General features: G+C 40.4%; 1 protein-coding gene and 1 long non-coding RNA gene across 9 annotated transcripts in view; one reads left to right on the top strand and one right to left on the bottom strand.

Moving 5' to 3' along the window:
- LOC122865031 (MAP7 domain-containing protein 1-like) overlaps positions 1 to 21508 on the top strand; it is a 46640-nt gene extending 25132 nt beyond the window's left edge. For 3 of the 8 annotated variants that reach the window (XM_044172949.1, XM_044172947.1, XM_044172954.1), the window contains 14 exons: positions 1612 to 1775; positions 3041 to 3149; positions 3976 to 4080; positions 10424 to 10543; positions 12000 to 12151; positions 13415 to 13551; positions 14119 to 14360; positions 15683 to 16022; positions 16678 to 16858; positions 19515 to 19619; positions 19745 to 19795; positions 19890 to 19944; positions 20089 to 20358; positions 20927 to 21508. In XM_044172949.1, coding sequence (XP_044028884.1) covers positions 1612 to 1775; positions 3041 to 3149; positions 3976 to 4080; positions 10424 to 10543; positions 12000 to 12151; positions 13415 to 13551; positions 14119 to 14360; positions 15683 to 16022; positions 16678 to 16858; positions 19515 to 19619; positions 19745 to 19795; positions 19890 to 19944; positions 20089 to 20358; positions 20927 to 20937 — 2042 coding nt within the window. In that variant the 3' untranslated portion in view covers positions 20938 to 21508. The remainder of the gene's footprint in view (positions 1 to 1611; positions 1776 to 3040; positions 3150 to 3975; positions 4081 to 10423; positions 10544 to 11999; positions 12152 to 13414; positions 13552 to 14118; positions 14361 to 15682; positions 16023 to 16677; positions 16859 to 19514; positions 19620 to 19744; positions 19796 to 19889; positions 19945 to 20088; positions 20359 to 20926) is intronic. The other 5 variants (XM_044172951.1, XM_044172952.1, XM_044172950.1 and 2 more) reach the window with 4 other exon arrangements.
- On the bottom strand, positions 20170 to 24882 carry LOC122865039. Its single transcript, XR_006375375.1, has 2 exons — positions 24196 to 24882; positions 20170 to 20384 (listed from the first exon to the last, which is right to left on the bottom strand). It is a non-coding gene; the product is annotated as an uncharacterized LOC122865039 (long non-coding RNA).
- Positions 24883 to 27470: the final 2588 nt, after the last annotated feature.

Raw genomic sequence — 27470 nt, 5'->3', positions numbered from 1 at the left:
ACAGCAATATGAGGTAATATTGAAAAATGTCATGCCATTGCTTTCCAGCATGTAACCCACCAACATCATCATCCATACTGACCTTTTCATTGTTTAAACTCTCGACCGAGCTAAAAATATGTTGTGTAAGCAGGCTTAAATGCAGGTGATAAGACAAATGTAAATCTAACTTATAAGGGAGAGAGCGACACAGCTGCTGTCCAGCATAAAGGCGCTTTAATTTAAGAGGATTGATTGCTGTTTAATTGTTCCGCCGAAGAAATGAGCAACAGCAGCGTATGTGCAAAGAAAAGCTGTCATCTGCTGGAGGGAGCTGTAAAACACAGCGGGAAACTTCTGTTTATTTACTGTTACCAGGATTATAGTGTAATGAACACAGCGTCTTACATCTGTTTCACCCATTCTGTTTGGGTGTCAGTGGTAGAGGCAGGAGTTTAAGTGATTGTACACTGCTGGAAGTGAAGAAGTGACTTTTAACCTATGTAAGAAGACATTTCTTAAAATCAGTGTTTAATTACTATATTACACAATCTGTAGATTGGCTTTTATGTATTTTTTGTTTTGCCTTTTGGTATCTTGTATGTTTTAGCCATGCTAGCAGCATGGCTCTAGTGATGGTAATGTCGGTATGTCAGTCTGTCCGTCACTTTGGTCCAGACAGAAATATTTCGTCAACTATTGGATGGATTGCCATGAAATTTGGTTCAGATATTTATGGTCCCCAGAGGATGAGTCCTGAATGATTTTATTGAATCCCTGACTCTTTTCTAGCATCAGTTTTCATTTATCCAGTGCAATATGTCTACATCTACTTGATGGATTGGCACTTAATTTTGCACAGACTTTCATGGTTCCCAGCGGATGAATCCTACTGACTTTTTCTCTAGCACCACCATGAGGTTCACATTTGTGGGTTTGAGTGAAATGTCTTGACAACTATCTGATGGATTGCCATGATGTTTGGTACACACATTCATGTTCCCCTGAGGATGAATTGTAATAACACACACGTTATAACATCTTATTACATCTCTAAACTTTTCATATAGCACCATCATCAGGTCAGAATTTTAATTTGTTCAATTCTTTGGTTTATGACCAAATATCTGCCAAACTAATGACATTCCCAACAGCCTCAGCTATACTTACTAAGTGCTAACTGGCAAATGTCACCATGCTAACAAACTAAAATGATGAATATGGAGGTAAATATCACCTCCTAAACGTCAGGATGTTAACTTTTTCCTTATGTTTATGTTAGTATGTTGATGTTAGCATTTAGCTAAAAGCACCGATGTGACTAAGTGCAGCCTTACAGAGCCGCCAGCATGGCTCTTTCTAAACATTATTTAAAAAAGGTGCCATATAAAAAAAGTTTATTACTAGGATAATGTTATCATCATTTTAGGGAAAGAAATACTGGGCTTTGCTTAAAAAGAACAACTTGGCAACACTAGCTGACTTACTTTGCTAACAGGAACAAAACTGAAAGTAAAGATCTCAGACAAACGTGATCCTCAGCAACCTTTTTTCAACCATTTTTATTACTCTCTCTCTCTCACTTTACTGTCAAATTCTTTTCTTTTTACTCTCTCTGTGGTGACCCTGCAGCGGCGAAGAAGGCCCAGTGGCTGGAGAAGGAGGAGAAGGCCCGACGCCTGAGGGACAGCCAGCTGGAGGAGCGCAGGAGGAAGCTGGAGGAGCAGAGGCTGAAGGCTGAGAAACGCAGAGCTCTGCTGGAGGAGAAACAGAGACAGAAACTAGAAAAGAACAAGGTGAGAAAATGCAAACAACCAAATTTAACTCGGGATGTAGTAGCTCAAAACCATTGACGCATGGAATGTGTAATGAACAAATTATGGTTTACCCCTTTGATGTTTCTGTTTCTAATTATTAACACTGAGCTGATATGCTTGTAATTTATGGTATCTTGTCCATAAATTCAATAATACAGACAGATTTCTTTCATTTATTTAGTGTTAACTGAAGTCAGGGTGGAAAAATCAACACTATGCCAATGTTTATGCAAGCCTAATTCTTAGCACAATTTTTGACCACTGGAAAATAGCTTGTGTAACAGGGATTTGGTCCCATCTTGAATATCAGTCGTGATGCCAAGTATTGGCTGCGTATACAACCAATTTTCCAGTGGTCATAAGTGCAGATTTTTCATTGGCTGTAATTGATCCCAGCAGTGGTTCCCAACCTTTTAGGCTTGCAACCTCTCAAAATGAAACTGTGTCTTCTTGTGACTCCTTGTCACAAGTTACACATGCCGCTCTATGAGCAGTTCTACCAAACTGTTATTTTCCCTTTCAACTGTAGATTGTTCAATTTGAGTCATTGTTAAAGGAATTGTTTGCTTTCTTCTTGAAAGTTAAATAAGAAGAACAATACCACTCGCATGTCTGTGTGCTAAGTGTGGAGCTACGGCCTGCAGGCTATTAGCTCCATAGTTAGCATTAGCATTAGCATAAAGACTGTAAGCAGGCAGAAACAGCTACTCTGGCTCTCTCCAAAGTTCAAAAATACACCTACCAGCACCTCTTAAACTCACTAATTAAAGATATAGTTCGACATTTTGGGAAATACGCTTATTTGCTTTCTTGCCGTGATGACAAGACTTATACCACTGTCATGTCTGTACGCTACATATGAAGCTACAGCCAGCAGCCAGTTAGCTTAGCACAAAGAAAGAAAGACCAGTGTCCATTGAGACTCCTGGAAGTCGGCACACATCTGTCAGATAACCCGCCTGTAAAATGACAACATGTCATTTTTACACTTAGGTTTTTGTACAGATTAAACAAATGAGATATAACATGTTAATCAGTGAGCTTTAAAGTTGCTAATAGGTGAATTGTCTTACCTTTGGACATAGCCAGGCTAGCTATTTTCCAGTCTTTATGCTAAGCTAAGCTAACCGGCTGCTGTCTGTAGCTTCACATTTACAGTACCATTCTTTTAAACAGTCAAATGAACTGTTTTGAGTGTGAATATGTGCAAAGACTGACTCAGTTTTGATCGTGTGGTCCTCCAGGAGAGATATGAGGCAGCTATCAAGAGGTCGACAAAGAAGACGTGGGCCGAGATCCGCCAGCAGAGGTGGTCCTGGGCGGGCGGACTCAACCAGACCTCCCGCAGAGAAAGTGAGTTTCAAATGAACCACAACCACACGGACACTCATAGAAGCCAAACACAATGACAGGAGTATATCTCATCCTCACAGTAACTCAAGCCTTCGTGTTGAGCAACGCTTCACAGACTGTGACTCACTGGTCCAACTGATGCAATTCAAGGAAATAGCTTCTGAAGGGTTTACCATTATAAGGGCGGGGTGCCAGAGGCAGATGACCTACTCAGTAATTTATGATGTTAAACCTTTATAATTCCTCATTGAATGTTTTGAGTACCAATTTTCTCCATTTAAAAGTGATCACAGAGGCAGAAAGATGAGCAACAAGGTAGCTGTCATGAACATGTTTCATTAACAGTGAACAGTGTTTTTCAGAGAGCTGTGAGCTAATTTCCCTTTCCAGACTGTCCTGTTTTTGGTGTCAAACATGTGACGTGCTGCTTCATTTGGACCCGTGACCCTGAGGTCAAGACAAGTTTCTCTCCTTCAAGATCCTGAATGTGTGTGAGAGCGTGTGTGTGATATTTTTTTGCTGAGAAAAAAGAAAAAAAAAAACGCTTCAAGTAGTTACTCTAAATGTGATTTCTAACTATACCACACCCTTCCCACGCTTTCCTCAAATTTCCTCCCCATTTCCCGCAAGTCTGAATTCAGATTAATCTCCTTCTAAATGTTAATGAGAAGCCAGTTTGACCTCAGAGAATGGTGAGTCCCTGCTCTCCTCCAGATCCAGACCGAGGGAGTCGGCAGCCCCATCTCTTATCAGTCCTCAGCTGGGGCCGCCCGCACCCCGGCCGCCTTGTGAACAGTTGTTGTCTGTTGCGTTCTCTCTGGTGCAGGCAGATGCTCGGCCTCCACGGTCAACTTGCCGAGACAGGTGGACCCTGTCATTAACAACAGGCTGTCCAAGTCCTCTGCCACGCTCTGGAACTCCCCCAACAGAAGTAAGGACGACCCGACGTCAATGTCCACCAGGCTACCTCTTCCCTCCCTTTCCCTTCCTATTCATACCCCTCCACCTTCCCCCCTCCTCTTACCCTAATCTGGTTTTTGGTTTTCTTCTTTTATTATTATAACTGTCGTCTCTGGTGGCCTGCCTGCCTGCCTGTGCTTGGTGACTGGTCATTTACCACCTACTCCCTCCTCTTATCACGCTCTCGGTCTCGTATGCATCATGGTTTTTAATTTCAGTTGGTGGTTGTCATTGATTTGAGTCTCCTCTGCATTTTTGATCAGCCTCCCTTTCACATTGACATCACTGAGCCATATTTTGTGATATGTTTTGGTTTGTTTCATAGGTTTATGAGTTTACATCTTGTCACTACACCTTCTTTATTTGTTATCCCCCTCCACTTTACTGTTGGTGGTTTGGTGTGGTGGTGATATTGGTGGTGGATATTATAGTGTGACTGTTGAAAGTAGAGCAACTAAATGCACATATATTGTATTATATTTTGGTTTTATGTATTATTTTATGTACATATATAGCCTGTTTCCATAGAGATTAAGCCTCTCTTGCTCGGTTAGTAATTTACAGTAACGTATTGCTGCCACCATGACAAAAACATATTTTCTCATTTTGTTGTTATAACGTGAAAAGTTTCTCATTGTAACACAATCCTTTTTACATTAAAACAAGGTATTTTTAATGTTATTGTGACACATTATCTCATTATTACTATATACTAAATTATTCTGCTTTTACAAGTAACTTTTCTTGTTGTAACATGAACAATGTAGGTTGGTGTGTTGTTATAGCAAACAAGACTAAGAGTCAGCAGACATGCTAGCGGCTCTGTGAAGCTGTAGTTAGGCACAGTGGTGCTTTGAGCTAAATGCTAACATCAGCATGCTAACATACTCACAATGGCAATGGTAACATGCTAATGTTAAGCCGGTATGTTGTTTACCGTGTTGTTCACCATCTTAGTTTTGCATGTTAGCATGCTAACATTTGCTAATTAGCACTAAGCACAAAGTAAAGGTGAGACTGACTGGAATGTCATTAGTTTTGCAGGTATTACAGCACGACTATATAACTTTTGCTGAACACCAGGCACAATTACAGGATAATGTTAAATGCTAAAATGTTGCGCAACAGTAGCACAAGAGAGAGAGTAGAGAGTCATAAAGTCAGCTAACAGTAATGGCAGTTAGTATCCAACAACAACTATGTAAAGTTTGCTAACATTAGCCACCATAAGCAACTGGTCATAGTGTACTGAATTGAAAAAAGATGAGTTTTTCCATCCAATAGTTGTTGAGATATTTCAGTCGCAGACAGACAGTTCTACGTTGCCATCCATAGAGCCATGCTGCTAGCGTGGCTAAAAACTTCCATATGTTGTTTTAACAGGAAGGTTTCGTGATATAACAAGATCAAGTGATATGTTGTTATAACAAGAAAAGTTTCTTGTAAGACCAGAATAATTTGCTATGCATTAAAAATGAGGAAAATGTGTCAAAATGAACATGAAAAATACCTTTATAACATGAGAAGGATCTTGTTAAAACCACTTTTCACATTATAGCAAGAAACTGATCAAATGTTTTGTTGTCATGAGGGAAGAAATACGCTGCTGTATTATGATAAATATTTCAATTAACTTGTTATATCAGACTCATTTCATCAGACTCCTGAGTTGCCACATGTACATAAGCAGCACTGTCTTCATCTCAGATTCGTCACGCATCATCACATGTGTCATTACAGATCGTATCACCCACAGTGCAATCAGCAGTTCGGCTCTCGGCTCCCTCGTCGCCACAGTAGAATAGATTTTGTGCTTGATCATTACTAATACAGATGCTCCGATACCGCGGGAGCATGAAAGGACAATTCGGAGCTGAATCATATTTCTGCAGAGCCAGAGTCAGTGTTTCTGGCCTTGCGAGATGCTCTGCACAGTGTACCAGTAATAGTGTGGTGGGGGATGGGGACTGATGTTTATAGATCCAGGCATCAGTCTACCTCCAGGTGAACAGTCGGTCACCAGTCAGCTCAGTTCAGACTCCTCTTGCCGCATTGGAGAAAGAAGAGGAGGAGGGGAAACCACTGTTGCCTAGCAACAGGAGGTAGTCGGGTTATCACTTAGTCATAAAACATGCTGTTAAAATGATCCGGCCAACGTACAGCAGAGGTGACTGCTTGTGCTGTTGCTTAAGAAAGGCCAGTCTATGATACAAGGCGTGTGTTATGTAAAACTTGTAAAAACAACAAACCTCGCGCCTCGTGTTGTTCTTGGCAGCGCTGTTGTGATTGCACTATTATCATGTGTATGTGTGGTATGTGTTTGTAGGTGTCATGCATACCTTTTGTGTATGTCAACAGCGTGATACACTACAATAGAGCATTGAGAAGAAGCAGTACACATAAAGAAAACATCTGTGCACAGCATGTTGTCAGTTCAGGAAATCCACACAACCTGGACTAGCTGTCGTATTTCAGTAGATCTCGTGTCGAGATGGTGGATTCTGTCCATCTGTTTTTGTCTCCTGTGCACTTGCGTGTTTTCTGTTGTATTTTACTGTTTCAAATTAGCAGGACAGAACAGTAGAAGAACTTAAAAAGAGAACAAAACCTACATGATGTTACTCAGTCAGATGCCACAAAGGGCTCAAACATAACACTTACAGTACTTATATATACATACATGTGTGCTTTCTTGCCGAGAGTTATATGAGAAGATTGACGCCACTCTCATGTCTGTACAGTATATATGAAGCTACAGCCAGCAGACTGTTAGCTTAGCTTAAACTAAAGACTGGAAACAGGTGGAAAGAGCTAGCCTAGCTCTGTTCAAAGCCTATAAGCACCTCTAAAGCTCACTAATTAACGTTAATATGAATAAAAGAGATAAGTGAAAAGGACGAGTTGTTGTTTTCCAGTGGGGGTGGTTATGTGCCGGACTATTTCTTGGACAGGAGCAGTGACTTCCTGGAGTCTTTGTCCTGTGTTTGTGCTAAGCTAAGCTAACCGCCTGCTAGTTGTAGCTTCACATTTAGTGTAGACATGAGAGTGGAACTGATATTCTCATCTAACTTTTGTCAAGAAAGCGAATAAGGGAATTTCCCAAAATGTCGAACTATGTGACAAATACTTACAAGGAAAAGTCCTGCATTAAAAATCTATCTTAGTAAATGTACATGTACAATATTATCTCAATACAATATGTATATACAATATGTATATAAGCATCAAAAGTAAACATACTTGTGCAGCTAAATTATTGCTGTCACTGTTATTTTATTACATATTATTACTGATGCATTAACATGTAAGTAGTTGAGGTTCAGCTCATTTTAAATATTTGATATACTTTTGGGTAGTTTTATCTATAAAAATGGATACAATTTTAGAAACATCATATGTTTTGCATGTAAAATCTATAGCTAAATGAATGTAGTGAAAAGCAAAATATTTAACTCTGAAATATAGTGGCGTTTAAGAATAAAGTAGCATAAAATGGAAATACTAGAGCAAAGTACCTCAAAACTGAAATATTGAGTAAATGTACTACTTTCCAACCTTAATCTGCAATTCTAAAGTTTAAATTATTTGGAGGAAAATGCTTCAAATGTTTGTTTCTTTATTTCAGTTACTAGTGAAGAAATTTGAGCTTTGTCTCCTCTATATGATATTCTCTGTGAAGAGTCAGAGCTCTCACTCTGCATCATTCATGTCTCTTTCGCCCTCTGTTCCCTTCTGGGGTTTTCTAGTATTTATCTTGTGCTTTGTAAAATTCATACACAGGCATGTATAGTTTCTAACAATCATTTTCAGACTGATTTGATTCTGCTAGACTCAAAGATGGCGCCGACCTCTGACTAAAAGCAACTTTATTCTCTGACATTAAGTTTGCTTTACTCATGAGAGAATGATCTGTTGGTGTGTGTGTGTGTGTTTTCCACCCATCATTACAATGCATTTGATTATATTCTGCTGTTGTTGGATGTCATATGTGCTGGATTTTCATCACATGACTCTTAATAACAGTTAGATACACATATTACACATACATATACAATACACATTGTATAATATCAGAATGGTGTTACGGTCTGAGTAGTGTGTGTTGCTTATAGAACAAACAGCACTAATGCCATGCCAGGCCTTTGCACTGCATTGGGTTTGAGTGGGGTCGAGTAAACAGCCATACTTGGCTTTTGTGTTTTTGAGCGGTAAGTAATGAAGATTAACTTGGGTTTACACCTCTGTGTGTTGTTATCTGATGTCTGGTACTGTGTGTAACCTGTATGACTTTTCTGTATCTTTGAGTCTGAGAGTGTCTGATCTGCAGACTGGAGCTTGAGTTATACAAACACGTCCTAGTTGCAGTAATAATCTCACTGGATGAGTTAAACCTCAACAGGTGGAGCTTAAAAAGAACAGTTCGCTTAAAGGAAACTAGGGTTTATGGCAACTTGGGTCTTGTTTATGTATCTCTTTTATTTATATCTGATACCAGTGTACTCAACGAGTTAGCTGTTGAGATCAGCATCACTAAAAATGGGTCCAACAAGGCAAGAAACACGAGTGGTCAGATGATGGGACATGATTTTTACCCCAAATATCCATCACAGTTTACTTCCTGGTTCAACCTTGACCTACCATAGGTGCCTTGTTTTCCCATGCAATAAGATATTATTATGGTTGCACTTATTTTCAATTTTACATCCATATAAAGTGGAAGCTAATCTGACTAAAGTGTCCACTTGTTTACTACCTGTAAGATTCTGCTCATGTTTGTTGCCCCGTTGGACCTATTTTCTAGCTATGCAGCCATGTCCCCACATTTCAGGGACTACTTTTTATAATGTTATCATAACCAGTAAAATCACTGGCTAAAGCTATGTAAATAAAACCGTTGCAATAAACTTTAGTGACTGATACTCAGTTTGGTCTTAAAGGTCCAGTGTGTAAGTATGTTTTCATTAGTGTATTATCACCTGAAAATAAGAATCGTTGTGTTTTCATTAACTTAGGATAAGCCGTTTTTATCTACATAGGGAGCGGATCCCCTTCCACGGAGGTCGGCATGTTGCACCGCCATGTTTCTACAGTAGCCCAGAACGGACAAACCAAACACTGGCTGTAGAGAGGGCCGTTTGCGAGTTTTGCAGCCACTGTAGTTTCTCCTATACACTTGGGTGAGGCGAGCGGTATTCAAATGGTTGCAAACTGCAATTTCACCACTAGATGCCACTAAATCCTACACACTGCTCCTTGCTACCTTCAAATAGAACTTGTGATGATGTGTTTTCAATACGCTAAGTCAAATACACATTATGGTTTGAGTTTAAGTGGCTTAAGTTGTGACAACACTGTTGTTAGGTGACATTATAAATGGACATGTTCCCTTTTCAAAAATGGTGAATGATTTGTGTGCTAGGAGCAAAACAAGGGTAGATAATGATAACTAACCACAACTTGTGAACACAAAACTATCAGAAATGTGTACTTTCTTAGTCGCAAATAACACGTATAACACAGATTGTTCAAACTGACTCTTCTCATGAATGTAGTTAATTTTACCCAACCATCCATGGTCAAGCTGGACCTACTAGTCTCTAGCAAGTTAATTACTGCTATATGTAAGCTAGCTAGCTTTCCTGCTGACCTTCCAAGTCTGCCAGTTAGCTCACTAAATACATTTTGGTTCCATGGCTCCGCCTCCTGATGTCTAAATCAGCCAATGAGATTATTGATGCTTCCAGTGCCTCTAAGAAGTGTTTCTATAATTGAGTGTGCATTCACGTGCCGGAGGAAATATCTTTCATTCATGTGCAATTTTGTCAGAAAGATCAAACCCGGAAGACACATGCTGCTTCTTGCTTTTTAGAAGTTATCAGGGTTTGTCTGGCTAAATAAACAGAAGTGACAAATGTGTTTATTTACCACTGACAAAGGCAAAGTTTTATCTTTTTTTAATAATCTGGTAACATTTCCTCAAACTTTGAATCTGTTAATGTGAGGAGGAATTTAGTTTCCAGCAGCTCATGAATGCAGTGTAAAACTCCACTCTGCATCAGATGGAGGCAGATTGTGTTTCAGTGTGTGTGTGTGTGTGTGTGTGAATGTGTGTGTGTGCTGCAGTGTCATCAATGAGGAGCGGTACGCCTCCTGCAGTGTGAGTGTGCACCTGTGCGACAGTATACATGTATGCAGGAGATATGAGGGTGTTTTTTGTGTGTATGTATCTACTGGACCTTCACGTGTGTGTGTGTGTGGTGAGCAGCTGTGTGCTCTGACAGTAACCCGACACTGATGGCGCCCTCTTGTGTCAGCCCGCAGCCTGCGTCTGAGCCCGTGGGAGAGCCGGATCGTGGAGCGGCTCATGACACCGACGCTGTCCTTCTTGGCCCGCAGTCGCAGCGCCACCACCCTCCTGAACAACAGCGACTCTCGTGAGTGTGAGACCCCACCTAGATCTTTCTACTCAATGTACCCACAATCCCCTTTTTCTGCACATCACTGCAGTGTGCAGGGAGGGAGGAATACTCTGGTCACCTTTGTAGGATGATTTATGAAAGGAAAGGAGTTTCTTTGACCCATAACATACAGTGCTAAATAACATCTTTCATCACTCTTCTTGCTTTGTTTCAGTCTTTATCTTTTCCCCTCTCTATCCTGCTCTGTGTCTCTTTTTTATATAAAACTCACTCTCTGTTGTGGTATTTGGTTTGATTGAAAGATAGGGCTGCAACTAATTATTATAACTAAATTAATTATTTTCATTCCTGAACTTGGAAACAGCAGTTGAGAAAACAAGGTCCATGTAGTAGCTGTTTTGGAGCTTTTGATCATATCACATAACCTTCATTGGCCGATGGAGTTTGCCCAGTTATCATGTAAATGTTAAAATTTCTTGTTCAGAGGACTTCTCTGGCCTTTACATCAACTTTGAAGTCCTTAAAATGTTCAGAAAATCTGATTAATCAGTCCAAAAATGTAAGAAAGTATGGAAAAATTCACACCCCTGTTTCCCAGATCCCATTTTCTAATTGCTTGTATGTTCATCCAACAATTCAAAACCCAAATGCCATGAAAAAGAGAAAATCTCACATTTGAGAAGCTGGAACCAGCAAATATTTGGCATTTTTGCTTTATAAATATCTTGTTTCAGCCTTTATCTTTTCCCCTCTCTCTTAGTCTTTCTGTCTTCATCTCTATGTTTTCTTATTTATGTATAACACCCTGTGGTGATATTTGGTTTGATTGAAGATAAAGCTACAGGGCGCCCGGTGGCTCACCTGGTAGAGTGTGCGCCCCATGAGTCTTTACTGCAGCGACCCGGGTTTGAATCTGACCCACAGTCATTTCTGCATGTCTTTCTCCCACATTTCCTGTCTCTCTTCAGCTGTCACTGTCAAATGAAGATAAAGCTACAATTTAAGATTTTCTTCAGTATCAGTTAATCTGTCAATTATTTGTTGGATTAATCATTTAGTCTAAAAGATGTCAAAATATAGTGGAAAAAGGCACACCAAAGTTTCTCAGATCCCAAGATGACGTCTTTAAAGTGCAAACAAACAACAGTCCAAAGATATTCAATTTACAATCATATAAACAGAAAATCTTTTCTTTCTAAATGACTTCAATGATTAACTAAATAGTTGTCGAGTTGATTACTGAGGGGAAATGGGGTCATTGCTGCTGTAAAGAATCAAGCTAAAACAAATGCACTAATGGATAACAATAAACAAGATGATTAAGCTTGTGAGTGAAATCAACAAGAGTAGCATGTTGTGTTCACTGTGCGGCCTCACTGACAGGCTTTTTGTTATCTGCATGGTGTGTGTGTGTGTGGAGGCCCTGACCTCGGCCCTGCTGCCGCTCTCTGCATGTTTATGTGTTACTCAGACTCTCACCACTGCTCCCGTTCAGCCTCTGCCAGCCCGCTGAACGCCTGCTCCCATCACCACCCGCACCAGAACGCCACCGAGCGCTGGAGGGTCTCCTCCGCCAGCACGCCGGACATCACCCAGCGCCAGCGCCGACGAAACTCCACACCGGTAGGCACACATACGTGCATGATGACTCTCATATACACATACAAGTGCACAAACCTACTGTTTTTACTCTGGATTTTTGTAAAGTAGTGATTAGCATTTAATTGTTTTGGAAGCCCAAGGCCCATCATTAGGTGCGTTTCCATTCATCCATCCATCTTTTGTGGTTTTCTCCATCATCTTTGGATCTTTCATGCCCAAAAACAGACCATCATGGCACTTTTAACATCTTCACTGACAATCCTTTCTGGTGGGTTAGCTCTTTAATCCAGAATGACCCATCAAACCCATTAAATGGGAATGGAAAGCGAGATTTGGACTTGCAACCTGCACTAATGTTTATGAACAATGGGTCACATGTAAAAGGTGGCACTCTTAGTGACAAATCCACCGAGAACTATCACCTGACTCTGCAGTTGCCCTCAACTCTACTGAGCCTTTTACCATCTTTTAGCTCGTTGTTTAGGTTTTACGCAACTTTACTGTTTTGGTTCTCTCTCACCACTCTCATCAGCATCATTTCAAGCCGCAGCAGGCAGCTGTTTACAGTGAAAAAGCTCTCCCACTGTGCACTACCTGCTCAGCAACAAACAGCAGACACAGTGACTAGCTGGTGAACATAATTTAACATTTAGCAGCTAAAGAGACAGATATTTCCTCAGGAGTTGGTGAAGACCTAAAGCTAAAAGAAGAGTGAATATTGGACTTTCATTTGTCAGACTGCCTGAAACACGACTCCAAATGAATGATAATGTTGGTCAGGGCTGGGTGTTTAAATAGGCAACTGTTTGCTTCAGTAATACATTTGCCAACTTTTAAATTTTTTTTGGGGGAGGCTTTTTGCCTTTATTTGATAGTGCAGTCGAAGATAGACAGGAAAGGGGGAGAGAGAGAGGGGATGACATGCAGCAAAGGGCCGCGGGCTGGATTCAAACCCTTCTGCGGTAAAGACTCAGCCTTGGTACATGGGGCGCAAAATCAATAATTTATTTTATGATTTAAATTTTAAAAAATCATTTTAAAGAACCAAAACTTCACAATTCCATTATTAACTAGCATGTGCAAAGGAAATAAACTGTCATGCCAGGTTTAAAGACGTTAAGTTTTTTTTGCTTGTTTTATAATGTGAGGAGCCTCTATAACATTGTCAGGTGACGATACTGACATTTAACAAAAGGCCTTTAGCTGCAATAAATGGTGTCAAGCAGATGTATCCGCCTTAGCCTGTGGTCATAACTGGTTATTGGTGTCACGTCTTTCTTCAAGGTGGACAAAAAGAAGAAAGAGAAGAAAGACAAGGAGAGGGAGAACGAAAAAGAGAAGAACGCTCTCGCAAAAGTGCAGAAGAAGAGACAGACTACATCACTCACCACCACGACCCAGAGATCCAGGCCAGAGATCAGGTATCGTCTGGAAACACAGACCGATCACACAAACTGCCTTCTGTAGACCATTAAATCCCATACAATCTGAAATTAATTCTATATTGAGGACTTATGTAGGAGAGAGGCTAAGAGAGAGCGAGGGAGCTAATGTGTCCTCGTGCTTTATCCCTGGAGCAGGTTAATGTCTGACAGATGGTCCAAGGTGCTATAATCTAACTGCTAAAAGAGACTCAGCTGGACACCGTTCAGTCAGCAGCCGAGGGCCAGTCTGCCAACAGCAGGTCTGTTTGTGTGAGGAGCTCTCACACAGAATGGGGTTTTCCTGACTGATGCACAGAGGAAAAAAAGATGGCTCCCTGCCTCCCCTCTTCTCACGTTACACCCCTCTACAGCCAAAGAATCGTGGCAACTGAATGTGGAGTTTCAGATCGAGTCACTGACATCTTCCGCATGACCTAGTTATGGGCTTTATGTATTACCTTTTCCTGCACTGCTATGAAATCTCATCTCCTATGCCACCAACTCACGCTCTCTTCTCTTTGACTCATATTTCACCTCCACTGCCATCTCTTCTCTTCTCATCAGTACCCCGAAGCCCAGAAACAGACCTCCATCACCTGCCGCCCCCAAAAGTCGGCCCTTGTCCCCCCTGGTGCCAGCAGCAGCCTCCAAGACCCCGACGGGCAAGAAGACACCTCCTCCTGGCACCAAGACCCGGCCCAAACGAGCCCAGACGCCCGCCAGGGTACAGCCCCAGACGGTCACTGCGGTCGCTGTGGAAACAGGCCACGAACCCCAGCAGCCTGACACTCCAGAGGAGAAAAAGAGTGAGTGTGGTTACCATGGAGACGATATCCAAGCTTCAAGGTGACCTAGAGGTTTTGGCTGACATTCGTGTTGCAGTGTAAAAAACAGTGTGAACACGCATGATAACTGCAGTGTGTGTGTGCCTGTACGGCCTTTACTCTGTCCCATCTTGCACACTATCAAGCCACAATTACGCTGGTTAAATCTTGTGCAACCAGACTGTAAAATAACCACAGAAACCTCCGTGCTTATGTGCACATCAAAGTTTTTGATGAATTATTCACAGTACACAGTCTCTACTGCAAATCAACAGCCGTGTTGGAGACTGACGCATTGAAAACAGTTCACCCACTTCCATGAAAAATTGTAGATCAATTAAAACTTCTCTCTCTGCAAATAACCTCAGGACCATCCACTCCTACCGGTCCTCCCCTGATGTCTCCATCCAAAACGCTGGAAAGCCGGGGGAACGGCTGCACGCGTCACCTTCTTTTTAATGAGTCTGGCTTGGAGCTCTGCATTTTTAATTACAATACAGGTAGACGTGTGGCTGAGATCATTAACATGATGTGACGGAGATCATTCGGGCTAAATTTTATAGTGTTCCCAGAAACAAAAGAGTGTTATTTTTCAAATCCCAATTTATTTGTGGATCAGCAGGATCACGTTTGTCGCAATATGAAGATTGAAGCTGACAACTATTTTGTTCCCTGATTGTGAGCAATTACTTTTTCATGTAACAGTCAAATCTAACTGAATAAAAAACAGAAATAAAAAAATACAACATGTAAAAAGCTAGACCCCATTTCAAATTCCACTTTCATTTTAGTTATGGCACTATGGTGGTATTTAACTGCAGATGGTTATTGTGATGCCAAGTAAAATCGCACACTGTTACGCACAGAAAACAGGATGATCTTCAACATGTCCAGAAAAGTAAATTCAACTTAAAAGAGTCATCATTTGACACTCCCAATAAGTTTCCTCTGAGTAAAACTCTCCACAGGATTCAAACTTTCAGTGCGTCATGACGAGGAGAGTTTAAAGGGCACAAATGTGATTGTCCATGATTGTCACAGCCTCTAACATGCCCACCCATAATGTATGATAATGTATTCTTTCTGATCCCACCCCGAATCTCAGTGCTCCCAGCGAGCCTGGCCACTAATTTACCAAAAGTGCGTTTGGCACTGAAGCACTGGACTCTAGTAATTGTTCCTCATCTTATTCTTCAGATATTTCTGATAGGCATGTTCTTGGTAAACAAGGCGTTTACATCCATATTACTGTTGTTTTAGAAACATAAGCATCACCTGTCTTCTCTTTGTCTTCTCTCTGATAGACTCCAGTAATGTTCCTGCCATCGTGGTGTCTTCTGCACCTCTTACACCTCCTTCCCTTAGCACACCGGTTGTATCAGCGGCCTCTCCAGCGGTGCCAGACATAGAGCTGGCTGCCTCAGCTGCTTCTCCTGTTCCAGCCTCCACTAGTAAACCTGCTCCTTCTGCTACACCCACCGCCGCCACTGCTGCCTCCACCCCGGCTGCACCGGCCAGCAAGCCATCAGCCGGCACCAACAACCCGGAGGAGGCTGCTCGCGTCCTGGCAGAGAAACGCAGACAAGCCCGAGAGCAGCGGGAGAGAGAGGAGCAGGAGCGTCTGGAGCAGGAGCACAAGAACAGGTCAGACCTGATGTCCATATGAATATCACTCTGTTGTTGATGTCGTATCAACATAACGCCTTGTTATTTATCATATAATGTCATCTAAAATGTATAAGCAGTGTGTGATAGTTTACAGGATTGTCAACAATGTCTGAAATAAATTTGATCTTCACTGCCAAGACACATTCAAAATACAGTTTTGACAAAATAACAGGAACACCTTAAAATATGATGTAATCCAATACAACAGTCCTGCAATAAAAAAACACCTTTGAAACTGTCATTGTATTGCATCACATTAGCAGCAGTTACCTTGCTACAATATTTTTTTCTGACAAAAAATAGACAAATTCTTGATTTCCTTGGAAGTTTCCTTGTAAGAGCTATGGAATTTGGCAGTTCTGCTGATCTTTCTGCAAATATATAATATGAGCACTTGCAATACTGTATGTAACACCAGATACTGGTACTCGACACTTAGTTTATCTTATACTTATACCGACCTGATACTTAATTTATTTTCTGACCTGTTTTATAGTGTTTATAGTGTATCATGTCGTTTTCTAGTACTTCTCCTGTGTGCACTGACGTAAAGGCAAGCTACTGTAACAAAGAGTTTCCCTACGTGGATCAATAAAGTATTTCTGATTCTGATTCTGATGCATCTTTTCAGGATCCTTCGGGAGGAGGCGATGGCCCGGGACGCAGAGGAGAGGAAGCGCAGAGAGGAGGAGGCTCGATTCATGGCCGAGCAGCAGCGTATGAGGGACGAAGCCCAGCAAGCCGAGGAGGAGAAGGAGGCGCAGGAGAGAGCCAAAGCCGAGCAGGAGGAGAACGAGAGGCTGCAGAGACAGGTCAGTGACCAGGAACCATAGACCTAGGAAACAGGAGTTTTACCTTGTTCCAACCAGGAACACTTTTAGTCTGCGAGGGATCTTAGTTTTGACTCATGTTGCATTTAACTGAATCCACTTGTGAATGAAACCAGTGGACTCGCAAGTCCAGGAGGCAGGGAAACCGGAGAGTGAGGGTTTATTTGAAGGTTTAGATCACAACATCATTTCAGGTGGTTCTTATCCAAAAGTCACATCTCAGACCGGTCAATTACCGACTTCATGTGTATGCACTATACGGTCAAAAACTTGTTTCAGTCCAAAATTTTCAGGCGTCTTACAAGCAACACATTGTTCCTAAACTTTTTTGACCACGTGCACTTAAAACTGCCTTATGTCTCTCGTAAATAATAATAAATGTACCTTTATTCCCGCACTTAAAGAAAGAATAACAGCAAGTATAAACATAGATACATAATGCAACTTTAGCGTAGTCCACCCATAATGCACTATTTAAAATTTACTGTTGTATGAACTTCAATGATATCAGAACATATATAACATTTGATAACAGCATAAACGATTTACCAAATACAAATATGTGCTCAAGTGGCTCTTAAAACAGTCTCAGCACAAGGTCCATTTCTGTTCTGAGGCTTTCTATTGTATCACATGATCTCCCTCAGCATATGTTTGTTTGCTCCGTTGTCATTAAATTGTGATGTTCTTAAGCCAACATGGACGAGATGTCTTTAAAGTGCTCAGAAAAATAGAAATTTAAACATCTACAATTCCATGACAACTGAGCAAATTCCCATCTGCTGAGGAAGATTGTGTGATACGATCAAAAGCTCCACAACAGCTACAAAAGGGACATTGTGATGAGATTGTTTTGACGATTTGGTGGATGCTTTCATCCAAGACTGCAGCTGTTTTAAGAAGTGATCAGGATTCCCACAAACTTTGAAAGCCTTTGAAATATGATAATAAGCATTTAAATATGTTTGTAAATAAATGTATGGCATTGAAAGTACTTGAAGTTTTTGGTTAAAATGTTCTCTGCGTTTTTTAATTTTTTTTATGTTTGATAGATGATTACTTTGACAAGGCAGTTGTTGTTAAAGGAATAGTTTGACATTTTGGGAACTACAGAATTAGATGAGATCGAGGAAGAAATTGTCCAAATAAATGCTTTTACTGTGATTTATTTTTTACTCGATAAGATCAGGAATGAACATAATGACTGTATTATATGATTATATGTAATATGGGCTATTGTTATACTCAAAACCTGTTAAATTTTGACTCCATGATTTCAGTGAAACAATACCTTCAAATCCATTTTAAGGTATTGAACTCGTTGCACACGCTGCCAATATCTATTGGGAATCAAACCCTAAACCCTGAACTAAACTCACTCTGCTGCCAAGCCCAGCACTTCATCAGTGAGACACACATCATTACTTATTAACTGTAAATACTTGTATGAACTGAAAACCCTCTAATTTTCCATTAACCAACATGAATCGCCGGTGATCCCCCACATACAGTAAACCCATTTACCATCTGGGCAGATTAATGCACACGAGGATGCCTGAGCTGTCGGAGGGTGGGGGGGACTATACGTGAGCCCAAACATCAGACCCTGGTCGGACTCGCTCACCCCCTGACTGTCTGGCATCTGGGCAGATTAAAGGAGGAGAATATGTGCTGCTGTCACGGACGATGTGTGTCATGCCTGCTAGTCAGAGGCCCCTTGTCTGCCCGGGCAGATGCCAGCTGGTGACCTCCATAATGGTGATGAGCAGAGGCTGAGGGAGCCATTGTGATTGTGACAGGCCTGTGTTGCCTCTGTCTTGTACACTTGGCTCTGCAATGGGCTGATAGTCGGATAAGCAGCGGCAGTGTACGCCATGCCTGAGGCTATCAGCTCGACTCCCCTTTTCCCCTCAATTGGACCATTGTTCCACCCTGACAGCGCACTCGCTCCAGACTAGAGTGGCCTCATAGTTTTCAGAGCTCAATTTAGCTCAAGTGTTAAGCTCTCTGCAATGGAAACGGTCTGAAAATCTCAAAACTAATTGTCAGTACACTACGGTTAAATGTGTGAAACGGCAGATTTTACAAACAGCAGGTTACAACATTTGACAGATGTGATTTATGCACACGTCATAATTTTTGTTTTTATTGCTGACTTTAACACATCTTTTTGGTTGGTGCGGAGTCTGAATACCCAGTGAAGCATGTAATGAAGTTACTCAGATAGCATCAACCCTGGCCTGAAGGCTGCAGAACAGACTGAGCATGTGCTTCCCCCTGGTGGTTGAGAGTTGTTTCCCTATACAAAAATAAGACTTTTGGGTACATTTGCACCCATGTTTGCACTGAGCATGTTATTTACATATTCAGCTATGATTGGACAGTTGGGCAGTTGTCAATTGCTTTGTGTTTCCTCTCTGTGGGAATAAACTCAAAAGCATCTGAGGCGTCTTCTAGTGTGTTACAGAACATTTGCATAAAGTTCAACTAAGGTTTCAATTGAAAATGACTGACATCCTGCTGCTTTGTGAACCCTCCGTTCACACAGCAGGGACTTTTCTATTAGCTGAAATGAAAATGTGTTTTAGTCTGAAAGTGTTATTTTTGTGAGCTTCATATTAATGTTTTTTTTTTTCAGAGGGAGGAGGCTGAAGCCAAAGCTCGTGAGGAGGCCGAGCGTCAGCGCCTGGAGAGGGAGAAACACTTCCAGAAAGAAGAGCAGGAGCGGCTGGAGAGGAAGAAGGTGAGGAGAAAGAAAAACAACATCTTCAGAGTTCAGCCAGTCACACTCAAGTTCATCCCGTTGCTTCCTCCCCCTTAAAAAACATCAGCAGCTAACTAACTGATCTCTCTGTCTGATCTGCACAGCGCCTTGAGGAAATCATGAAGAGGACTCGGAAAAGTGATGCAGGAGATAAGGTTAGTGTGGTTCCTTTTAAATATGCTTGAAGAAAATAAACTTCCTCTTGTCTTTTTGAAATAACAAAAGTCTTTTTGTTCTTTATAATCACAGAAGGATGTCAAAGCCTCTCCACAGGTCAACGGCAAAGACACAGAGCTCAGTAAGGGTAACTGTCACATCTCATGATAATAAGCTTTTGCCTCAGGAATGTAGTGATGTCTTCAAAACAGTCAAGCTGATATGCCATATATACAGTCTGAAAAAATCTAATAATCTCATTTATTTATTCATTAATATTATCTTTCTGCAGCTGGAAACCTGCAGAGTCCCAATGCGGCAGTCCTCAGCCCGTCACAAAGTGTGTCTGGTCCTGTTGTAAACGGCGTCCAGCCCGCCGCTCACCAGAACGGCATCTCAGCCAACGGAGAGGCAGCTGACTTCGAGGAGATCATGCAGCTGAACAACGGCGGTAACCCGGCGCAGACTCAGAGCGGGCTGGTCAGCGAGCCGATCCTGGCGTTCGAGGGTGGAGAGCCCTTCCTCATGAAAACAGGCCCCATGAAGCCTCAGCATGTCGCAGGTACAGGAAAGAGACACCAGATAAGACTGTGATAATGCAGCAGAGTAAACAGTGTATTAGGCTTACTTCATGCTTAGTGTGGAGGGAGGGGGGTCCAGATTTTAAACTTGGGACTTTTCGACACAAAGAAGAATAAATGTTCAAATTTATTTGGAATCAGTGAATCCTGAGGTCAATAAAAGCCCTCTGTCTCATGCCAAGACGTAAGACTTAAGGTTTTTTTTGCCGCATTCAGATTTTTATATGCTCTTCAAAAATATATCAAGGAAAAAAACGCACGTATACTTGTTGGAAAAATTGCTAAAAACAAAAAATAAGAAGAAACAAAAAGATGTCCCCTTACAAATATCTGACCTATTCTGCTGCAACATCTTGGTAGTTACAATAAATGATGAATAGTATTACATATAATACATATTTATTTCATCAGGTATAGTTATCGCTGGAATCAGGACACTTAATGTGGGCTTTTAATGCAGACAAGAATAAGAATATTTAACAAATATTAGTTATCAAAGAAAACTTTTCCCCTTCATCTCTCCTCTTTTTCGTTTTTCTTTCCCTGCAGAGGTCCTGTGAGTTCCCACACATCCATGGAGCCTTATGTCTCAGCTTGAGCTATGAGATTCATGCCACGCCACAGCGGCTTATAAAAGTAGTGTGCCAAACAAACAATGAACTGCGCTGAATTCACATCTACAGTATCTCCCGCAGAGGATGAAAGAGGAGGAGCAAAACTCTCATCTGAAATATAAAAAAAAATGCAACAACAAGTATTCTCTGCCTTCACCGCGTGTTATGGTGCAGCATTTGTCGAGTTTTATTGAAATGTCACATCCAGATTTTATGGTGCACCTTAAAGAAGACTGACTGTGTAACAAATTTTAGAAAATACAGTATAAACCCCTGGAAATACATAATATTTGACAATGGTTGTTATTATTACCGTCGTTACGATATTGTTGTTGTTATCTTAAGTTGAACAGTGTGTGTGTGTGTTTTTGTTGTTTTTGTCTTGAATTACTGAGTTATTTAACATGGGGAGCATTGTAAGGACTGGCCACAGACAGTGTATGTAAATGTATAATGAGCCTGGCTGCCTAGGCCTCCTGTTACAGGGGATCTGTGAAATAAAGCTTTATGAAAGGGACTCAGCTCCATTTCTGTCTGTGTGTGTCCATTCATGTTGAGACATTAGAAAGCATTAAATATCCACTGTAGCTACAGAGATCTGGAAGCAACTAATGCTTTAAATTCATGTTAAAATTCTGATATTTTATCCTAATTGGGTATTTAATCTTTTCAGATTTTGTAATAAAGCTGTAAATAAAATTACAGTATATTGACATACTGTTTAAAATCTACAGGGAAATTAGACAGTGGTGAAAAGTAACCAAGTACATTTACTCAAGTATGGTACTTGTGTACAGTTTCGAGGTACTTGTACTTTACTTGAATATTTCCATTTTCTGCTACTTTATACTTCTACTCCACTACATCTCAAAGGCAAATACTGTACTTTTTACTTCATTACATTTATCTGACAGCTTTAGTTAATAGTCACTTTTCAGATTAAGATTCTAAATAAAACACATATGATAAGTTTATAAAATATAACACACTTAAACCACTGGTTTCCAACCTCCGACCTCTTACAAGAAACTGTCTGGTTGTGGCTCCTTGTCGCATTTCAGATGTCTCACAGTTGTTAGCAGTTCTACCAAACAGACATTTCCCCTCTGAACTTCTCAGATGGTTTTATTTAAATCACAATTAGAGGCCCAGAGAGGTAAAATTATTCAATATTACACAAAAAGCAAAGATTAGTGAAAAGTCTCATGAATTACTACAGTTTTATAGCAAAACTTTGTTTTTTCTTCTTTCCTCCCCCACTAATCATCTCACGACCCCTCAGATTTATCTTGTGACCCATCGGAGGGGACTGACCCCTAAATTGGGAACCACTGGACTTTACTACCTAACTGTATGTAAAGTAGTTCAAACTAGCTCAAACTCGAGCAGCTACAGCAGTAAAATGCTACTTATACGTTGATAAATCCATATTAACAATCTATTATGTAATATGCCAGTCAAGGGCCATTTCTCTGCAGAACGAGTATTTTTACTTTTGATACTTTAATGTATGTAATGATGTTTTTGTACTTTTACAAAAGATTTTAGATGTGACTTTTACTTGAAATAGAGTATTTTTATGTTGTTGTATTGGTACTTTTACTTCAGTAAAGGATCTGAATACTTCTTCCACCACTGTATCTCTGTAGTAAATGCAGGTCCAGAGCTCACAGTCCTTCAGCTGCATTACAGAGTAACACGTTCAGGGAGACCAGAAGGTGGCAGCACAGATTCTGAAGCACAATTAGCCAATGATAATCAGGATTTCAATGAACTGTAAATGCTTTGCACTTTCTGCCCTTATGAACACTGCTACCAGACATTTTTACAACCATTGTGGTGCATTATGAGGAGTTTTGATAGTGGGATGTTACATAACATGCAATATATATTGTACATTTTCTTTACCCACATACAAATGCCTTTTTTACCAAATGTATGCTGGGATATGCTAGAGACCCGAAACATGATCAGTAACCTAAAGGGGTTCTGCAGAGATTTAGTATTGCACTTTCATAAATTAAAGGGGAATAAGAGAGACACATTAACAAAAATAATAAAAATGTACGCAGCCAAGGGCCAAGATGTGCTAACTTTTATCACTAGTATGCGTCAAGCACCAAAAACACTGCATTCTACATTTACCAAAATGCAATCACACTCTATCTCTTCGTTAGACCCTTCGTGCCTCTTAAATGCCTTCGTCAAACTGAATGCCGCAGTATTAACGCAGGCTTTAAATAACCCTGATGACATCTTCAGGGTTTTTTACTCAGACTTGAAAAAGCTCCTCCAGAGTCTCGGAAGACGTTATACAGGCATTTACATAGGCTGATTAGGATCCCAATGACAAGTAAATATAACATTTAATTTGTAGAATCGGTGCAGTTCACTTTAGATTTAGATGATTAAACTTGCTTTTTTCCAGAAGTAATGGGAATCCAAATATATCCTGATTTACATACAGTAACAAACAGTATTTGAGGTACTGTCTGGCTCTGATTATGTTAGCTGTTTAATAAGACACAAGCTGTGGTGGAAGAAGTACTCAGATCTTGTACTTAAGTAAAAGTGGCAATACTACAGTTTAGAAATACTCTGTTACAAGTAAAAGTCCTGCATAAAAATCTTACTTAAGCAAAAGTACATAAGTATTGGCATTCAAATATACTCAAAGTACCAAAAGTAAAAGTATTCATTATGCAGAATGGCCCATTTCAGAAAGATGAACATTATATCACATTAGTGATACATTAATGTGTAAACATCACTTTAATGTTGCAGCTGGTAAAGATGGAACAAATTTCAAATACTGCTGGGTAGCTTAATCTAAAATGATACATCATAATTTATTAGTTGATTTATATTTTGCATTAATAATCTGAATCTGAAAAGTAACTAGTAACTAACCAAGCCTAGGCAAATAAATTTTGTGAGGTAAAAAGTACAATATTGGCTTCCAAAATGTGGTGGAGTAGAAGTATAGTGGTATATATACTCAAGTAAAGTACAAGTGCCTCAAAATTTACTACAGTACTTGATTAAATGTACTTAGTTAATTTCCAAGACAGTCGACAGTTTAATCTCTGAGAGACTGGATTTTATGTATGAAAGAATAAAGATTATAACAGCATCTCTCTGTTTTCAGTAACAGCCTGTGTTTGTTTGGCTGTGGCTTTAGGTTACACAGAGAAGAGAACTGACCCCAGACAGCTCTGACGTGTAGTCCAGCCAAAGGATCAAAGCTGTGTGCATGAGATTTGCTGTCCACTTGCTATAATGCACTCTAGCAATCAAATATCAGAACCTTGTTTTCCCTTCAGCTCTAGGTAACGTTTTCCTCAAACAAAACTCTCATTGCTGCGGCGACCTGTCAGTTTTGGTCACAGTGCATCTGTCACAAGGTCGCTAGCATATCAAATTTCCAACTAAATACATTGGACCTTGTTTCGCTGTGACCACGCTGCCATTTGGCACAGAGATGTGATTCTGGACAGAAACCCAGGGGAGGACATGTTGTCTGTATCTCTTTGCTTTGCTTTGGATGGTGACTTTGTAATTAGAAAGCTTACTCACTACACAAAGCAGCGCTGCGTACAAAGAATCTCTCCGCCACAGTCCACACTGTGAATAATGAGACCCTGTTTACTTCTCTGTCAGAGTAGAGCTACACTGCAAATCATGGCTTTATTATGTTTTATTGTTTGTTTACATGGTTACTCTGGTTTCACCTGCATGAGACAGGTGCAACACAGCAGAATGATTTCTGAAATTATTATTTCTTTACTTGTTGATGGCAATGTCTGTTGGTCGGTCCACCATTTTGGTCCAGACTGAAATAACTCAACAACTATTGGATGGATTGTCATTTGAACAGATATTCGTGTTACCCAGAGGATGAATCCTAATGACTTTGGTGATCCCCTGACTTTACCTCTAGCGCCACCATGAGGTTGACATTAGTGGTTTTGAGTGAAATGTCTCAACAACTATTAGATGGACTGCCATTAAATCTGGGATAGACATTCATGTTCCCCTCAGGATAATTGCAATAACTTTGGTGATCCCTCAACTTATGGTTCATGACAAATACATAATAGCCTACTAATGGCATTCCCATCAGCCCCAGCTGTACTTTGTGTTTGGTGCTAATTAGCAAATGTTATCATGCTAACACGCTAAACCAAGATGATGAACATTGTAAACATTATAGGCTACCTGCTAAACAAGTGTGTTAGCATTTAGCTCAAAGCACTGCTGTGCCTAAGTACAGCCTCACAGAGCTGCTAGCGTGGCTGCAGACTCAGCTCAGTATTATGAAAGTTTAGTAGACCCTTTGTTTTGTTTTTCTAATGCTTGAACTTAGTTTTGTTAGAAGGGAGGTTGATCTTAGACCATCAATACAGATGTACATGTGCGCTATCAGAAAAATACAAACCAAACTGAGCGAGATGATTCAAATAGAAGATGTAACTCAGAGGATTATGTGATCCTGTTGCAAATGTTTTGTTTTCATGTTCATGGATAGTTTGTTTTTTCTGACTGCGATATGAAAAGTATCATGGTTTGTTCATGTGTGAATATGTGCTACAACGTGAGGTCATATATACCCAGGCCTTTAGCTTCTTTCAGCTTGCTATCTCTGCTCCCACATTGACCTGTTAGTTTGATAAAGCCCAATCAATGTGAAACCAGACGTAGAAACCTGAAAGAATAAAAGGGCTTCGGTGTCTCTTTATCTCTCTGAATGGGCAGAGGCTGAGCATGAAGCGGGGCCATTATAGCTGCTTAGATTTACACTGGACTTCAGCCAAAAGCAACAGGATACAAATTTTAAAACATATGTCATGTGGCTGAGTGATTCAACCTGCCCATCCTTCACACGACAAATGAAATGAGATCAGTGGTCATTAAATGATGTTGAACATTTGATCCGTCTGTGTACAAATACATTGCATACAATACATCTACATTTACATTTTCCTTTTAGAAGCAGGCATATTGCGTGGAAGCAACCACATACTGTAACTGCCTGATCATCACAAGCGCTTCTTTCAAACAACATCACTTAAAACGCTTCCAGAGAGTGAACTATTTATAATTCAGATGTGATTTCACCAAGTGGTTGTCAGACAGTTGGTAGCAAGAGGCTGTGCACGTTCTTAACACCTTTCACTGTGGTTTCTTTCTATAAACGAGGAAGCAGAGACGCCGTCTCTGTTTCACTGCACTTTCACTCTCCCCTGCAAGGTGAGCCTTTTCTTTTCTCTCTGTCATGCTTTATGTTTTGTGCTGCTATGGTTTTATGCCTTGAAAATATTTCAGAAAGTATCTCTGAGAAAGTAGACATTGTAATTTGAGTTGTCGGTTTCAATGTCTCACTTTCTATTCTTTATTGAACTAAATGAAGTACAATCCTGAGAACAAAATACGGCGGGGGAGGAGGGGGGAAGCACACAGTACAGAAGGAATAGAAAGGAAACAAAAAGTTAAAATAAGCGAGAATAAAAAGAGATAAATTAGTTAATGAAATATTAACAACACTTAAAACAACAGTTGTCTTATTAGTGCAAGATTTAATAACCAAGTAAGTTCAATGTCTTTTACTTTTGATACATTTTTGCTTCAAAGACAGGAAAAAGATGGTTGCTGTACGTTAGAGAAAGACTAGAAAGAGATCAAAAGTAATGGGTGTTCAGGGAGAAACTCTAAAATACAACAGAACTGAACAATAAGGTTGTTTTGATGAGAAACCATTTAAAATAATATATAAAAATACCTTATCACTAAATAAAAGATGACATTTTGGAACCTTTTGTGTTTTTACGTTGAACTTTTGCATTAATGTTATCTTTGCTTGCTGCTTGTTTACTCTATTTTGAATGATGACACAAATGCTCCACAGGTTTCAGGTTTCAGTCCCTTTAATCTTACTGACTTTATTTCACTTTAATCTCATGACCTCACTGGTCAACGTTGTCCTCTGGCCCTTGGAATTCAAACCTCCAGTGAGACCATTAACAGCTCGTAACCGTGAGTGACAGACAAGGAGCTATGTGCGCTCCCACATTGTGGCCAAAGGAGAGATTTGTCTGGGTTAATTTTAACTTTGGCACGTCCAAGCGTCCAACACCTGTGCTGGAAAGGAAAATGACAGTGAATGGGAACTGTTTGCATTTCTTTGTCAAAGGTCAACGAGGAGTGTTTTGATCACTGTGTGCCATGCGGAGCTGTAAAAATTCCAACCAGGTCTTTGTGCAGGCTGTGGACTGGATGTCATGTTATTATCGTGCAGAATGAAGGACAGAAATTTGGGTTTAAGGCTCAGGAAAATAGCTGAACTGTAACAACAGCCTTCGGGGCTGTGACACACTGGATTTTCATTTTTTGGATGTATGATTTGTAAAGCTCAGCCCTCTTTGGCAAAACGTGCATCATCAAAAATGTGTTGCTTTCATTTAGGATCAAGTGACGTAATT

This window comes from Siniperca chuatsi, linkage group LG17 (assembly GCF_020085105.1).
Source record: "Siniperca chuatsi isolate FFG_IHB_CAS linkage group LG17, ASM2008510v1, whole genome shotgun sequence".
NCBI lineage: Eukaryota > Metazoa > Chordata > Actinopteri > Centrarchiformes > Sinipercidae > Siniperca > Siniperca chuatsi.
This window is presented reverse-complemented; position numbering and strand designations above follow the sequence as displayed.